Below are 17863 nucleotides of genomic sequence, written 5' to 3'. Positions count from 1 at the left end.
AGCACAGATGAAAAGGAACCGAAGTCGCAGAAGATAAAAGTAGTAGTAGCAGCAAGTAGTAGCAGCAGCAGAAAAGTTATTAGGAGTGAACGATTTTACTGAAGAATAGTTACAGGAGATCTTGAAAGGAGTCCCATCCTCCCAAGCTAGAAGCCAGGAGTAAGAACAGTTATAGAACAGTTGTGGGATAAGGGGTGTGTTTTGATTTTATAGGTGCAGGGTTAGTGGGTGGTGGAAATGTTATTTTACCGTTCATATTTCTATATATATATATTTGTCAAATTCAGAACTGAGAAAGGCTGGAATACTCAAAAATAGTCTCATCAGGCGGAAATTCACACGAAGAAGAGCTCTGTAATCACTAGTTACCACAGCCACAAATGCATAAACCCCGCCCATTTCTACAATTTATATTCTTAAAATGTGATTTTAAACCTAACCTTGAACCTAACCTTAACGACATTGCTAACATTATGACTAAGCCTAAACTTACATTTAAAAAAAAAAGTGAATTGTTCATATCTAGACAATTTTGACTTTGTGTTTTCTATTTCGGGCATGAAGGAAAGGTTAACTTCCGGGTGTGCGGCATCGGAAACGCTTCATGAGAGAAAGGCGGACCCCTCCTCTGCTGTCCTTTCTTTGAAACTTTATTTTTTAACAATTGCCTGCACTGCACTCTAGAAGTACCAGGTGTTCAATTTAGCAAATTGTTTAATTCCTGTAACGCTGCAAATTTTATAGCCGCTTTCCCTTGACTACGGAGTGATCTGTCAAGTATTGCTTGCCTTGAGAGAAGTTTGACAGCTGCCTTTTTCACCAGGGAAGCCGCAGTTAACTCTTTGGACACAAGAAAATGGGGGATAAAGAATTGATGTGGGCCTTGAAAAATGGAGACCTTGACGAGGTTAAGACCTTAATGAAGGTACGATATACTGTAGCTATCTTACTCGCAAATCAGCCAGCTAAGTGCGCTAGCTAGCTATGTTTTGTCTGTATAACTAGCAAACGTTAACTAGCCATGGCATTGCAAGGTTAGCTAACTAGGTAGCTAACTTTCATAGCTAGCTTAGCGTACATACATTAGCTAACTATCCGTTCACCTATCACCAGCTCACTGTAGTTAGCTAGCTAGAAGGTTTGCTTTTACAAACGTTTGTAAAACAATCGGTAGCTAGATTGGGGAGATTGTTAGATAGCTAGCGTTAGCAAACTACCATGCTAAACAGATGGCTAGCTAGCTACTGCAACAACTTGTTGTAATCTGATTCAATCACAGTGTGTCGGTGTGTGTCTGTTTGCTATTGCCTAATGAATGACTATCTTTCTGCAGACACGCATATATATGGTCAAGTACCTAGCTAACGTTAACTACTTACTTAGCTAGATAGTTGGCTCCTGCTTGAGAATCAGTCATGGTTGGTTTTCGCAAGCAGCCTAACTAGCTATAGCCAAATCCACAGGCCCGTGTTGTTGTGACAGTTAGCTAGTGTGAAGTGTGCGGGTGTCTCCGGGCTTGGTGGTTAGCTTGTTAACTTCATGCTGTTGAAAACATGAAGTAGGCCTAATCATACTACTTGTTTGCGCTCTGCTTTGAATGAGGATGTTCCGGGAAATCTTATCATTCAGCTTCCATACTGACCGAGTCTCATTCATTTTCAGGCCACACCTGTGCCATTTTTAGTGCAGTGAAACATTAGCTATTGGTCTGTAAACTGGTCATCTTTAGACACTAACTTATTTTGGTCAAATTATAGACATAAAATAGACAACTTGAATCAGTCATATTTGAAGAACACTTTAATGGTGGCAGTCGTTTTGTAGGCATCTCCTTGAAATAGATTTTATCACCAATGTTGCATTCTCTGTAGGCCTACATTCCAGGCACACACAGTGCATTTGGAAAGTATTCAGACCCCTCGACTTTTTCCACATTTTGTTACATTTCAGCCTTAATCCAATTTTTTTTTTTTTTTAAGTCCCTCAACAATCTACACACAACACCCCATAACGACAAGGCAAAAACAGGTTTCTAGGCATTTTTGCAAATGTATTAAAAACCAAGAATGTTCATATTTGCATAAGTATTCAGACCCTTTACTCAGTACTTTGTTGAAGCACCTTTGGCAGCGATTACAGTCTTGAGTCTAGGGTATGACGCTACAAGCTTGGCACGCCTGTATTTTGGGAGTTTCTCCCATTCTTCTCTGCAGATCATCTCCAAGCTCTGTCAGGTTGGATGGGGAACGTTGCTGCACAGCTATTTTCAGGCCTCTCCAGAGATGATCGATCGGGTTCAAGTCCAAGCTCTGGCTGGGCCACTCAAGGAAGTTGAGACTTGTCCCGAAGAGTACAATCTTGGTTTCATCAGACCAGAGAATCTTGTTTTTCATGGTCTGAGTTCTTTAGGGCTGTCATGTGCCTTTTACTGAAAAGCGGCTTCCGTTTGGCCACTACCATAAAGGCCTGATTGGTGGAGTGCTGCAGAGATGGTTGTCCTTCTGGAAGGTTCTCCCATTTCTGCAGAGGAACTCTGGAGGTCTGTCAGTGACCATCAGGTTCTTGGCCACCTCCCTGACCAAGGCCCTTCTCCGATTGCTGTTTGGCCGGGCGGGCCAGCTCTAGGAAGAGTCTTGGTGGTTCCAAACTAATTCAATTTCAAGAATGATGGAGGCCACTGTTCTTGTGGAGCTTCAATGCTGTAGAAATCTTTTGGTACCCTTCACCATATCTGTGCCTTGACACAATCCTGTCTAGGAGCTCTGTTGACTATATCCTTTGACCTCATGGCTTGTTTTTTTTCTCTGACATGCACTGTCAACTGTGGGACCTTAGATGGGTGTGTGCCTTTCCAAATCATGTCCAATCAATAGAAACAGGATGCACTTCAGCTCAATTTTGAGTCTCATAGTCAAGGGTCTGAATACATATGTAAATAAGGTATTGATGTTTTTTTTATTCTAATACATTTGCAAACATTTCTAACCCTATTTTCACTTTTTCATTATGCGGTAGAATGAGGCTTTAACGTAGCAAAGGGGAAGGGGTCTGAACTCCCCCCCCCCCCCCCCCCTTGAATCTTTCTGTGAAGTACCTGAAAATAATACTGAAACATGGCTTGTGGTTTGAGGTTTAGCCAGTCTGGTGTAGGTTGAACACCTTTAAAATAGCTGTGGGCTAACTCTTGTTGAAAGCTGAACCACACTGATGAATCGTTAGTCCTGTAGAGCTCCTGTGTAAAAGCAACATGTCTTTTTATGCATTTTGTTTAGACAGTAGGCTTGGAGCTAGACAATCAGACCTCTGTTCTTTATAGACCTACCAGTTGATTAGTTAACTTCTGTGAAATAGCCTCGCCATAACAATTAGGGTGGACTGTATTTAGGCTCTGCTTTCCTTTCAGCTTTTGGTGATGGAGTCTAATCAAAGTCAGAGGTACAGCTATTTCAAAAAAGTCTTTACTGATTTTTGGCAAGCAAGAACATTACCAATGCAATTAAATTGCAATAGGATGGAAATGTTTCAGATCTGGGCCAATCAGTTGTGGAAATGGGTTTTTACGCCCGTTGCCAAAGGTTTTTCAAAAGCAGGCAGCTCCTAAACACTTCATACTGTACATGTGGATATTAGACTGTGATCCACTGTGGTTTCCCTTATCCCTCAACCCGAATGAAACCATTTAAATTGGCCCCATATTACCCAGCTCCTGGAGGTAATACCATCATGCCTAATGGATTCAGTTGGCTTGGGTGTAAAATGAAGGCGTGGAATCCGTTTCCCACTGTTTTCCTTGACCTTCAGGGGAATGGTGACACAGGTGAGCATGCCAGAGATGGGCCTCTGTGGGAGATCGATAGAAATATCTATCCTACAGCTAGTGACAGGATAGCAGTTTGACTACACATCACTGTCTGGTTATGCCGTTATGTTTGTCATTCATATGTATTCATATTTGAACTGCAGGAAGGGCAACTAGTGTCTGCAGCTGCTGTCTCAGTTTATCCAATGGGAACCTTTCTCACCAGGCTACATTAGCCTAACTCACGGGAGAGTAGAGAGGAACGTGTAAACTTTGATTACAACACATGGATGGACCATAGGTCTCCATAACTCAGGTAAATGTAGCCTATCAAGCTTCAGAAATCCAATGAATTGCAGCAAGGGCATCCATTGGATCACTGTGCTGTCTAGCCTAAGCTATTGAGAGCAGGTGAGTGGTGCTAGCATTACCCAAAGCCTGGCTGTAACCTTTACTGAGCCAGATTGATTATCACACCCGGCCGGCACAGCTAAAGACTAGCCCAGACCCTGACTCATCTCCTGATAGGCTTGTTGCCTTAGGGCTGTTACGCGTTAATGGAATTATGCGGAGACTCAAACAAAAACCATTGACTTCAAAGTTTAGCAAACCATACAACTCTATGCGCAAGGACTTATCTACTCTTAACAATTAACTGCATTAAACAGATTTTACTGTACTTTTTTTTCTTACATTTATTTACTGTGGGAATTGTTCAAAGTTGTCATTGTGCATATAGCTGTATGATTTTGTTAAACTTTGAAATCAATGGTTTTTGTTTGGCATACATTTTTAAAGTGAAATAAACGGAGTCTTATCAAATCTGCTGGTGACCAACACAGACGAAGGATGGCCATGCCCTCTCAACCCCAGCTCTAGTCTCTCCATCACACTCTTGCTTCCTGTAATAAGATATGTCTCTCTGTCACACAAGCTCAGAGTAGGTTCTGCTTCATGTTCATGGGTACACCGTAGGTCCTAGCTAATGTATAACTTATAGAGCTGCTGTCTGGGAATCCATTTCTGTCCTGTAGCTAGCCAGGTACAATAAAAAGTCATTAAAATGGGTTGGTTTTATGCAGGCTGCTTAGCAGGTGAATACATTCCAGTCCTCTCTTTCCTCAGGCCACATAGCCAGCTAATGAGAAAGGTGCTATGGTATGACATGGCACTGACAACGCTGCCCGGTCTGAGTGACCGGTCTCTGTAATGAGTATTGTCTCTTCAGGACTACCCCACCGCTCCACACAATGGACTGTGGAGGGGCTATAGAGCCTGTCTTTCCTCTCGCCTACAGGCTTGACATTTTGAGGCCTCGCAATACCGCAGCAGGGAGACTCTGGGAAGAGGCGTCTTGTGTGACGGCCTCTGTTTTGAACTGAGGGGTGTTTCTGGCACAAGAAAGGATTTCTATTATGTGATTATATTAACTGTGTGCATGTCCATGCAGTAAATGTTTGTTCCTTTTTAGCAAGCGGGTGAACAAGTCTTGATATAGGAGGGGAAGTTGTGTAGGTGATGTTATCTCAACTGTTTTTTTTTTGTGTTTATTTAGGATGAGGATGTGAACAGAACCCTGGAGGGTGGCAGGAAGCCCCTGCACTATGCTGCTGACTGTGGCCAGGCTGAGATGCTGGAGTTCCTCCTCTCCAAGGGAGCAGATGTCAACGTAAGAGCTGCTAGTGGGAATACTGCTGTCAATATAGGCCTACTGCTGTTATTCACTTATTAGAATACTGCTGTCAATATAGGCCTACTGCTGTTATACAGTTATTAGAATACTGCTGTTAATATAGGCCTACTGTTATTAGAATACTGCTGTCAATATAGGCCTACTGTTATTAGAATACTGCTGTCAATATAGGCCTACTGCTGTTATACAGTTATTAGAATCCTGCTATTAATATAGGCCTACTGCTGTTATATTGTTAGTATTTAACTGTATTCCAATATCAGTCCCTCTCTGTTTTATTAGTACTGATATGGAAGAAGGCTATGGTAGTAGCCCTCTATCTGCTCACGTTAGAGAGATCTGTTATTACTGATGCCCAAAGAGGAAGGAATGATGCATTTTCCATTCTGTGTTTGCATTAATTTGCTTATTGAATATAACTAATGGTACCAGAGAGAACAAGTCCCTTATTCTGAATCCACTCCTACAAAGCTTCTACTATAGTCAACCACAAAATGACTAAAATGTAAAAAAAATCCTGTAGTAATGACTCAGACTGACATGACTACTGTAGACTGCTCGTTTTGTTCAGACATGTAGAGAGAGAACTTAAACCAATGTTTGGACCAATGGGATTCCTCCATTATAAGGGACTTGTCTTTCTCCTGAAGCCCCCCCAATTCCCTCAGTGGGCAGAGAGCAGCACAGTCTAACTGGCCAGACCACATAGTCTGTCAGAACGCTCCCCTGAGCCTCAACCCATTACCACACTGCAGTGGAGGGAATCGATCTGCTTTTACAATGGGATGGAGTAGAGTGATGCTTGTGGCATTTACAAGTTAGGGAAGGTGACCGTATTGTACATTTTTGCGCTAGTATCTTTCTAGGTAGTCTCGGTGTGCAACTACTAATATTAGAAATTCTTAACCTTATTCGAAGCTCTTTGGTCTCAGTCCCCTTAGCCCCTCAATATTGCCCCACAAGCCTGAACGTGCTTATGGGTGTCACTGACCCAAGACGTTATAGTTAGTTTCTCTCACACACACACACACACACACACACACACACACACACACACACACACACACACGTGTTGACCGTTCAGGCGATACTTGCTAGAACTGGAAGTTCTGACCTTCATTGTACCAGTGTGAATTTGGAATGCTTGTTAACTAGGCCCAACTCTCACTGCACACAGTCTGTAGAGCCATGTCCTGTCCCAACCTCCCTTATCTGCCTCGTGGTCTGATCACCACCACACTTGTCATTCACTACAACATCCATCAGTCTGGCTGTTACACCATTTTGCTTCCTCTAGTCTTGTATCACTAACCCCCCCCCCCCCCACACACACACACACACACACACACACACACACACAATGTGTAACTCTGTCTCTCTTCCCCAGTCCCTTCTGGTGAGGGGCCCTAGCCAGGGCTCCTGAAACGGGGGAGATAAATAGTGGTAGTGGGTTTCCTCTCTATTTCATTGATGTGATAAGGAGAGAAATAAAAGCGCTCCCTCTCGGAGTTATTGCCTCTGATAACGAGAGTGCCCTTGTGTTGGAGGCAGGGGTGACTGGTCTGCTAGGGACGACTGGTCTGCTAAGGACGACTGGTCTGCTAATGGCGCCTGTCCACGCACAAACCCGCTCACTCCCTTTTTTTCACTTTCTTTGGTCTCCCACAGGCCCCAGACAAACATGGTATCACTCCGCTTCTCTCTGCCACGTACGAGGGCCACCTCACCTGTGTCAAGATCCTGCTAGAAAAGGTAACGCCACACTCGCGTGCGCACACGCATGCACAGAGCTGTCTTTACACTCGTCAGTCATTTCTGTGTTCGAAGTTCTGTGGGATGTGTAACTGCTGATGAGGTAACTCCTGTATGACAAAGGACTACAATAAAGGCTGAATGTTCAGTGACAGTCTGGTCCAGCCTGCCCAAACCTTCTGTTCTGTGTGGAGGGAGCTAGAATGTTCCCACACTTCATCACACAGCACTGCTGCTGTTTGTTACTCTCCCACTAGCTAGCTCCACACACACACACACACACACACACACACCTCTCACTCAGCTCTGGAACACTGAGGAGATGATACGATGGCTGAATGTGACACCTCAGTCCTGGCAGTTACCCACTGCTGTAGTGAGGAGCCAACACTTTTCCTGAACACCAAGGAGCTGCTTTTACAGTCCTGTAATGGGGCCATTTTGGATTCATACAAGTAGATTGATGTATTCTTTGAGAGTTGATCTTTGTCAAATTATTAAATCTTATTCCTAGTACACAGTAACTACTTCACAGTGCAGTCGTAGAGCAGTGATTTTAGACCATATTTGTTTGATGCAGAACTGTGTACATGCAGGACATGATTTGGGCACTGCCTTGTGGAGTAGTCAGTCACTCACTGTGTGGTGTTAGTTTTCATTCAGCTCACGTTTTCCCTGCTGCTATCTGTTATCCTGGCGTGCCGTCTCAGTGAGGTACCTGTGGTGCAGCCACATAGAAATTACAGATGTCTCCGTTCTCTAATAGTAAGCCCTGTGGAGGCTTGTATCACTTTCCCCTCTTTCTCTCCCTCTCTTTCTCTCTCCCTGCCTCCCTCTGAAAACATGCCAAACTGCTGTGAAATGGATGTCCCCCTCTCTCCCTCACTCGTAGCTGCACAACACAAAGGGTAGAAGCACAATATGGCTATTTTCATTACCTCGTGATTGTGCTTTTTTTTATGTCTCTGGTCTGTATCTGGGGAGCGCCGACATGTCAGTACAATTACAAATGACTTTCATAAAACGTGTGTGTGCCTCAGCGTTTGTATGTGGATGTTTGTGTTTTCTTATTTCTGACTGTGTGAGAATGGAAACCAACAGTGTAATATTTCCAGTGGGTAAGCATCGGTCATCTCCCAGCCCCAGCCAGGCTAAATGAGGCGGGGTATACAAAAGCACCGTGCCTCGCTTCTCCGAGAGTGGCGTAGGCGGCCTCACTCGCCGAGAGAGCCCAGCGCCACAGCAGTTAAGGGGCTTACTCGCGACGGGACCGCCAAAAACACTCCGCCACTCGCCTGTGTCCAAACTCCAAGCGGCGCCCCTCTTTGCATCCTACGGACCCGACCTGACACGTAAATCACCCGGCACCAACACTACTGGGAGGGGACACGGTCATCATGCATGTAGAGACCGAGATATCATATGGATTAGAGGTCGACTGATTATTTATTTTTTTCTTCTACGCCGGTACCGATTATTGGAGGACCAAAAAAAGCTCATACCAATTAATCGGCCGAATTATTCTTTTTTTCCACCCTTTTTTTTGTATGTAATAATGACAATTACAACAATACTGAATGAACACTAACTTAATATAATACATAAATAAAAATCTATTTAGTCTCATAAGTAATGAAACCTGTTCCATTTGGTTTAAATAATGCAAAACAAAGTGTTGGAGAAGAAAGTAAAAGTGCAATATGTGCCATGTAAAAAAAGCTAACGTTTAAGTGCCTTGCTCAGAACATGGGAACATATGAAAGCTGGTGGTTCCTTTTAACATGAGTCTTCAATATTCCCGGGTAAGAAGTTTTAGGTTGTAGTTACTATAACAATTATAGGGCTATTTCTCTCTATACCATTTGTATTTCATATACCTTTGACGATTGGATGTTCTTATAGGCACTATAGCATTGCCAGCCTAATCTCGGGAGTTGATAGGCTTGAAGTCATAAACAGAGCTGTGCACCAAGCATTGCTAAGAGCTGCTGGCAAACGCAGGAAAGTGCTGTTTGAATGAATGCTTACGAGCCTGCTGCTGCCCACCACCGCTCAGTCAGACTTCTCTATCAAACATCATCATAGACTTAATTATAATAAACACACAGAAATACGAGCCTTAGGTCATTAATATGGTCAAATCCGGAAACTATCATTTTGAAAACATTTATTCTTTCAGTGAAATACGGAACTGTTCTGTATTTTATCGAATGGGTGGCATCCCAAAGTCTAAATTGCTGTTACGTTGCACAACCTTCAATGTTATGTCATAATTATGTACAATTCTGGCAAATTAATTACGGTCTTTGTTAGGAAGAAATGGTCTTCACACAGTTCGCAACGAGCCAGACGGCCCAAACTGCTGCATATACACTGACTCTGCTTCCACTGAACGCAAGAGAAGTGACACAATTTACCTAGTTAATATTGCCTGCTAACATTAATTTCTTCTAACTAAATATGCATGTTTAAAAAAAGATATACTTGTGTATTGATTTTAAGAAAGGCATTGATGTTTATGGTTAGGTACATTGGTGCAACACAGTGCGAATGCGCTTGTTAAATCATCACCTGTTTTAGCGAAGTAGGCTGTGATTCGATGATAAATTAACAGGCACCGCAGTGATTATATGCAATGCAGGACAAGCTAGATAACTACACATGGTTGATATTACTAGTTTAACTAGTGATTATGATAAGAGTTTTTTTATAAGGTAAGTTTAATGCTAGCTAGAAACTTACCTTGGCTCCTTGCACTTGCGTAACAGGTGGTCAGTCTCCTCGTGGAGTGCAATGTAATCGGCGTCCAAAAATACCGATTGTTATGAAAACAAAAGTGGAGTGAGGAGATATGAGTTGACGCTCCACGCCACAGCAGCCTGATGTCTCATTTCAGCCAGAAGCACCAGCACCACCAGCAGGACTCGAGCTCTGAAGCACTTTCTCTCTGGCTACCTTTACCCACACTGTTATTACACATCAAGCGCAACAGCAGGGCAGTGCTTGAATATCTACTCATTGATTCATGTCCGCTCGTTTATTCAGCTTTAAGAAACATTCAGAGGAATCGAATACTGCATCGGTGGTCCACTACTACCAGAATGTTTCACTCATGATAACTCAAGTATTCATTCTGGACAAAATGCTTGATAGTCTCGGAAGTGTGCCCCTGAGCATCATGGGAGCTGAACTCTGATTGCCCCCAGGTGGTTCCTGCATTATCGAAGGCCTGTTATAACCTTGTGTTTAACCCTAACCAGCCAGCAAGCTGAGGGAGGGAGAGTTGCTGACTTGACTACAGGCCAGAGAGACGGCTTCAGAAGAACACGAGGCTTGTTAATTATGAATCAACACTGAAGCCCTCCCTACCTCCCTTAACAACTCCCACCCGTTTATTTTTATTAACCCATCGGCCAGCCCCCCTCTTCAGAGGACAAATATCTTATTTTTTTATTTTACAGCTTTTCTGCTACATATACACATTTTACATACATGGTACTTTTATATGAAGCAGTCACAACAAAAATACATTACCAAACATAAGCTCTTCAATCCCGCCACTCTCAGCACATCCCACCTATCACCATAGACCACACTCTAAACTGTTGACCATGGCCGTTGGGTCAGGAGTATGATATTATTCAGCCTAGTCTTCTAGCTGCATTAGACCTGGGCTGTATTCAGTGATGTGAAACGTTACAGATAGAAATAGAATGAGTAGAGCTCACTGTTCTCTGTTTAATCTGTTCTACGTCATACGCTTCTATCTACAGAAGAACATTCTGTAACGTTACATCCTCCTGATCAGGCCCCAGTCTACACTGTGCTAGGCAAGCCAGGGAGAGTGATTGTGTATGGGTACCGCGGAGTGAATAATGTGTCGTGATGGATTTAAGACTTGCATGAAGGGTGGGCTGGGTGGGCTGGGTAACAGGAAATGAGTTAGTATGATTGTACAGACTACCATTTCCTCCCTGTCTAAATGTAGACCTCAGCACACCTCAGTATATAGATAGTACAACATTTTCCAGTCTTTTTGTGGTCCCGTGTGGCTCAGTTGGCAGAGCATTGTGCTTGCAAATCAAATGTATTTATATAGCCCTTCTTACATCAGCTGATATCTCAAAGTGCTGTACAGAAACCCAGCCTAAAACCCCAAACAGCAAGCAATGCAGGTGTAGAAGCACGGTGTCTAGGAAAAACTCCCTAGAAAGGCCAAAACCTGGGAAGAAACCTAGAGGGGAACCAGGCTATGAGGGGTGGCCAGTCCTCTTCTGGCTGTGCCGGGTGGAGATTATAACAGCACATGGCCTAGATGTTCAAATGTTCATAAATGACCAGCATTATCAAATAATGATCATAGTAGTTGTCGAGGGTGCAACAAGTCAGTAACACAAGAGTAAGTGTCAGTTGGCTTTTTCATAGCCGATCTTTGAGAGTATCTCTACCGCTCCTGCTGTCTCTAGAGAGTTGAAAACAGCAGGTCTGGGACAGGTAGCACGTCCGGTGAATAGGTCAACAGGTCTGCAGGCAGAACAGTTGGAACTGGAGCAGCAGCACGGCCAGGTGAACTGGGGACAGCAAGGAGTCATCAAACCAGGTAGTCCTGAGGCATGGTCCTAGGGCTCAGGTCCTCCGAGAGAAAGAGAAATTAGAGAGAGCATATTTAAATTCACACAGGACACCGGAAAAGACAAGAGAAATACTCCAGATGTGACAGACTGACCCTAGCCCCCCGACACATAAACTACTGCAGCATGAATACTGGAGGCTGAGACAGGAGGGGTCAGGAGACACTGTGGCCCCATCCGATGAAACCCCCGGACAGGGCCAAACAGGTAGGATGTAACCCCACCCACTTTGCCAAAGCACAGCCTCCACACCACTGGAGGGATATCTCCAACCACCAACATACCATCCCGGGACAAGGCCGAGTATAGCCCACAAAGATCTCCGCCACGGCACAGCCCAAGGGGCGGCACCAACCCAGACAGGAAGACCACGTCAGTGACTCAACCCACTCAAGTGGGAGGGGTGCGTCACACAACACCAGGGTTGTGGGTTCAATACCCACGGGGAACAAGTATGAAAATGAATGTACTCACTGCTGCGAGAGGCTCTGGATAAGAGCGTCTGCTAAATGTTACACTACAGCATCCCCCTTACCCTCACTGTTGTCTTGCAGTACAGCATCCCCCCCTTACCCTCACTGTTGTCTTGTAGTACAGCATCCCCCCTTACCCTCACTGTTGTCTTGTAGTACAGCATCCCCCCTTACCCTCACTGTTGTCTTGTAGTACAACCTTACCCTCACTGTTGTCTTGTAGTACAACCTTACCCTCACTGTTGTCTTGCAGTACAGCATCCCCCCCCTTACCCTCACTGTTGTCTTGCAGTACAGCATCCCCCCCTTACCCTCACTGTTGTCTTGCAGTACAGCATCCCCCCCCTTACCCTCACTGTTGTCTTGCAGTACAGCATCCCCCCCTTACCCTCACTGTTGTCTTGCAGTACAGCATCCCCCCCTTACCCTCACTGTTGTCTTGCAGTACAGCATCCCCCCTTACCCTCACTGTTGTCTTGCAGTACAGCATCCCCCCTTACCCTCACTGTTGTCTTGCAGTACAGCATCCCCCCTTACCCTCACTGTTGTCTTGCAGTACAGCATCCCCCCTTACCCTCACTGTTGTCTTGCAGTACAGCATCCCCCCCCCTTACCCTCACTGTTGTCTTGCAGTACAGCATCCCCCCCCCTTACCCTCACTGTTGTCTTGCAGTACAGCATCCCCCCCCTTACCCTCACTGTTGTCTTGCAGTACAGCATCCCCCCCCTTACCCTCACTGTTGTCTTGCAGTACAGCATCCCCCCCCTTACCCTCACTGTTGTCTTGCAGTACAGCATCCCCCCCCTTACCCTCACTGTTGTCTTGCAGTACAGCATCCCCCCCCCCTTACCCTCACTGTTGTCTTGCAGTACAGCATCCCCCCCTTACCCTCACTGTTGTCTTGCAGTACAGCATCCCCCCTTACCCTCACTGTTGTCTTGTAGTACAGCATCCCCCCCCTTACCCTCACTGTTGTCTTGTAGTACAACCTTACCCTCACTGTTGTCTTGTAGTACAGCATCCGCCCCTTACCCTCACTGTTGTCTTGTAGTACAACCTTACCCTCACTGTTGTCTTGCAGTACAGCATCCCCCCCCCCTTACCCTCACTGTTGTCTTGCAGTACAGCATCCCCCCCCTTACCCTCACTGTTGTCTTGCAGTACAGCATCCCCCCCCTTACCCTCACTGTTGTCTTGCAGTACAGCATCCCCCCCCCTTACCCTCACTGTTGTCTTGCAGTACAGCATCCCCCCCCTTACCCTCACTGTTGTCTTGCAGTACAGCATCCCCCCCCTTACCCTCACTGTTGTCTTGCAGTACAGCATCCCCCCCCTTACCCTCACTGTTGTCTTGCAGTACAGCACCCCCCCCCTTACCCTCACTGTTGTCTTGCAGTACAGCACCCCCCCCCTTACCCTCACTGTTGTCTTGCAGTACAGCACCCCCCCCCTTACACTCACTGTTGTCTTGCAGTACAGCATCCCCCCCCCCCCTTACCCTCACTGTTGTCTTGCAGTACAGCATCCCCCCCCCACCCTCACTGTTGTCTTGCAGTACAGCAACCCCCCCCTTACCCTCACTGTTGTCTTGCAGTACAGCAACCCCCCCCCCCCCCCCTTACCCTCACTGTTGTCTTGCAGTACAGCACCCTGCTCGTGTTTTGGTCAAACAGCCATCCTATCTTTTTCCACTTCTTTGAGCACAGTGCAGCCAACAGAAGTCTGTTTCTCCATCCCCATACAGATATCGATCTCTCCTTTCTTTCCTCTCCTCCCTTGTTCAAGGCCATGTAAAATATGCCCCGTGAACGGCCCTGCGGCCGCTTGACTGGAGCGGGCGGGTCGATGGACTCCTGTAAGCATCACATCTTATAACCAATCCTGAGGGGAGGAGATCTCAGGGCCTGATAGATTATGCATGGGCAGTCTCCTTTCCACTCAATAATGGCATAATGAAGACCTAATGGACACCTCGGCCAAGAGGCAGACTTACATAACCCTTATTACTACTTACTGCACACACACACACTGTGGTCTTTAGCTCTGTCACTCCAGGATGCTTTGACTGGCCTACTTCTCAGCCTACATCTCACTTAGCTAAGGCTGTATCACATCCGGCCGTGATTGGGCGGCACACAATTGGCCCAGCATCGTCCGGGGTAGGCAGTCATTGTAAATAAGAATGTGTTCTTAAATGACTTGCCTAGTTAAAGGTTAAATACATTAAAACAAATAGTTGCAGCCTCAATCTCCTCCTGGCTGGATGTTTTGGACCATCAGTGTTTACTGGCTACCATCATTATTCCCATTTTAGACTAGCTCATTATTCTAAGTGGAGACCGGTGGATGTCCATGGTAGATGTCCACGTCCCTGAAGTCTGCAGTTGTTTTCTCCCCCCTCAGTAGAGCCCAGGGAGAGTGAGAAGCCGTGTCGTTATACGACAACACGAGTTGGTCTTCACTGGATAATACAGCTAGCTCGCTCCAGTTATATAATGAGTCAGGGAATGCTCATTATATGGTGCTGGAAGGCTCCTGTAGGTAGTCGGCTAGGTAGCAGCCTTCTCCCAGGCTGTGTTGACTAGGAGTCTTGTTGAGGTGAGCGTCGGGGTGAAGTGGTGCTGTTGTGTAAATGAGGCCTGTGGAGTACTGCTACGTCTCGGTCCTCCTCCACCGGTACCAGCTGCTAGCTAATGACTTCCCCTGAGCTAGAGGGCTGCCTCCTCTTCCTCCTTGTTCTCTTTGCCGTCAGCCCGCTAGAGCTGAGAACACGATGATCATGGAGAACACCAGGCTTGGTCACAAGATGCCTCACTAACGCACCATCCAACTACAGCTGTTGAGGTCTCGCTCGCTCCTGCTCTCTCGCTCTCGCTCTCTTTCTCTTTCTCTCTCTCTCGCTCTCGCTCGCTCTCTCGCTGCAAATTGCTGGTTTGTTTAACCATGTTACCGCATATTTATTTAGGGATAGTTTGGTCATGTTATGAATATTGAAACCCATACAATCTCATTAAGCCAGGTCGTCATTCTAAATAAAAAAATAGATATAACTTTTCACAAAGTTGCATCAGAACACTGTAAACTGTGTTGCTAGATGCAAGTAAACTCTTACATGTAACGTTTCCCCCAATTTTAGAGACCTCTATTTAAGAGAGTATCCACCAGTCCTGTTTAATCCCTATAGGCCGAGCCCCGCTCCCCTGCCCCTTTTGGCAGCACAAACATACATACTTTCTGCCTGGCACTCAAAGTGGGTCAGGCTTCTCCGCTCGACAATGGCGTGTTCTCTGCCCGGGCTCCATAAGCCCCCGCTAAGAGGCTAAAGTTTTCCATTAAAGTCGTTAGTCTGGTAATGCTCGACCACTCGTCAACTTGTCTTCTAGTAAGTTTTATCCCACTTTGTCCGTTATTTGCAACCCTTGCTGCATTCCCTTCACCCTCATTCACCTTCACTGTCTTGTTCAAAAACTGTGTGTGAGAGATGAAGAGAAACATTGGGTTAGAGGGAGTTGGCCAGGGCACTGCACAGCTTTGCTCATCTTGAACCTATAATGAGTAGTAGTTTGGGATGCTTGTTGATTAGTTAATCAGTGATTCTGCGCAGTGCCTTGCCGGTCCTTTTGGAATGCACTTGGAGAGGGTGAGAGAGACTACATCATCACAGAGTGGGTTGAGGGGGACAGGCAGTTTGGCCCACACTCACAGAGCGTTACTGATGGGCTGAACCTGTGGCCTTGGGTAGAGGGCCTGATGGGGGGGTGTAGGCTGAACACTGATTCTTACCTCGGCTTGTAGTTCACTTTGAGAGGGTTCAGACTGAGGTTGAGGCCTTGATGCTCCACTCAGGTCATAATGTCTCCCTGTCATGTCTGTCTCTCTCTCCCCCCCCTCTCCCCCCCCCCCCCCAGGGAGCCGACAAGGAGCAGAAAGGACCAGACGGACAGAGCGCCTTCGAAGCAGCCGAGACCGACGCCATCAAGGCTCTCCTCAAGTGAGACGGGAGCCTAGAAGGGACGGACAGGCGGCTGCAGCAGTGGTCCCCCAGACAGACAAGATGGACACACCCCTTCCCCGACCTCTGTCTTTAGCACTGCTTTGTCTGTTTGCGCTTTTAGTTTTTTCCCTTTTTTGTTTTATTTTTGAAGTTGTAGGGATTCTCTCTTCTTGCCTCTTAAGTAACCATTGAATGGATGGACTTGTCAATCATGTCTCCCTTAGGGACCAAACACTGAGGGGAAAAACACCAACTTGGACCCTCCCTGAACACACAAGGATGCAATGTAAAAATGAATAGAGCTTAACACTTAAATATGATCGCTCTCAAGTCCTGTGTGCACTCCTTTCACAGAGATGTTGGCAGGAAAAAAACGGAGACATTCAATAGTGTTAGTTTTTGTTGGCCGTTTTCAGTATTGTAAGACCACTTGGTTCTATTCATCTTCCTGACATCGGTTGTGCTAGATGGAGAACGGTTGTAAACATATTCTATTAGCCCAGTAAGATGGCCTCCTCTTTCCCCTGGCTGTGTACTGTAGCTCTTCTCTGTAGACCTGACTGGCTAACTGTTCAGTGCTTCAACTAGGGGGGTGTACTGTATGAGAAGGTAGGTCCTGTTTAGGTCGCTAATAATATTGGTTACCCACTCTCTACGTAACCCTCTACTGATAACATATCACACTAAACATTAGTGACCAAGGTTACTCTAACGTATAATAGCGTAAATACCCCCTTGACCAATCACCATGTTGGCTATTACAAAAATAATAATTGATTAATCTGTTATTAAAACATTGCTGTGTAGTGATGGCATTATGTCAACATTGACCATTATGCAATTTAGAATTGCATAATGTTTTTCCCTTTTTGAGTGAGTTTTGAACGTGTTCAGATCTGCAATCCTTTGTTGCCGCAGTGTGTTTTGTATTAGATGAATTTGGTGGGTGGGCTCTGAACAGAGGGATATACAGGGATTTAGGGTTCAAACTGTGGATCGGGAAAATGATCGTCCTCTCGCTCTCTGGGTTTGATCAACCTGCCGGCTCTGCTGCATGTCAGAACTGCTTCTACTGCTACATTCTCCAAAATGGCTGCCTTCCTCTTTTGGTTGCTTTCAAATAATTACAATGCAATGGAAACAAAATACAAAACGCTTTCTCTCTGGCATTGTTGTGAGGGGAAAACTGAAATAAAAAATCTTAATTATTCTTCTCTTTGTGTGGTAATACATTGATTTTGTTTTCTGCAGGTATTGTCAACTTTTCAGTCAGTCTTACAAATAGAAAAACACTCATTGACTCTGCTCTTAGAACGGACACTTCTGAGCGGTGCGTACACTTAACTGTAATCTATATTAGTTCCTTTTGTATACAGCTTTACACGTCTGTGCACCCACTTACCTGCGAGGCTGCGATCCATACTAGGTGCTTTGTATACAGCCATGCCCTCCATCTTAATGACTCAAGTATTGCTTGTGTCTTTGTCAAACTGTCAGCAGCAGCAAAGCCCCCCCCCCCC

General features: G+C 45.5%; 1 protein-coding gene across 1 annotated transcript; it reads left to right on the top strand.

The window, feature by feature from the left end:
- The first annotated feature begins 673 nt into the window (after positions 1-673).
- mtpn (myotrophin) lies at positions 674-17553 on the top strand. Its single transcript, NM_001165386.1, is given in 4 exon segments — positions 674-925; positions 5355-5468; positions 7161-7244; positions 16258-17553. Coding segments are annotated over 4 exon segments (354 nt in total). The 5' UTR covers positions 674-856; the 3' UTR covers positions 16345-17553.
- The last annotated feature ends 310 nt before the right edge of the window (positions 17554-17863 follow it).

This window comes from Salmo salar, chromosome 07 (genome assembly GCF_965601325.2).
Source record: "Salmo salar chromosome 07, fSalSal1, whole genome shotgun sequence".
Lineage (NCBI taxonomy): Eukaryota > Metazoa > Chordata > Actinopteri > Salmoniformes > Salmonidae > Salmo > Salmo salar.
Note: the sequence above shows the minus strand (reverse complement) of the source record. Positions and strands in the feature narration are given on the sequence as shown.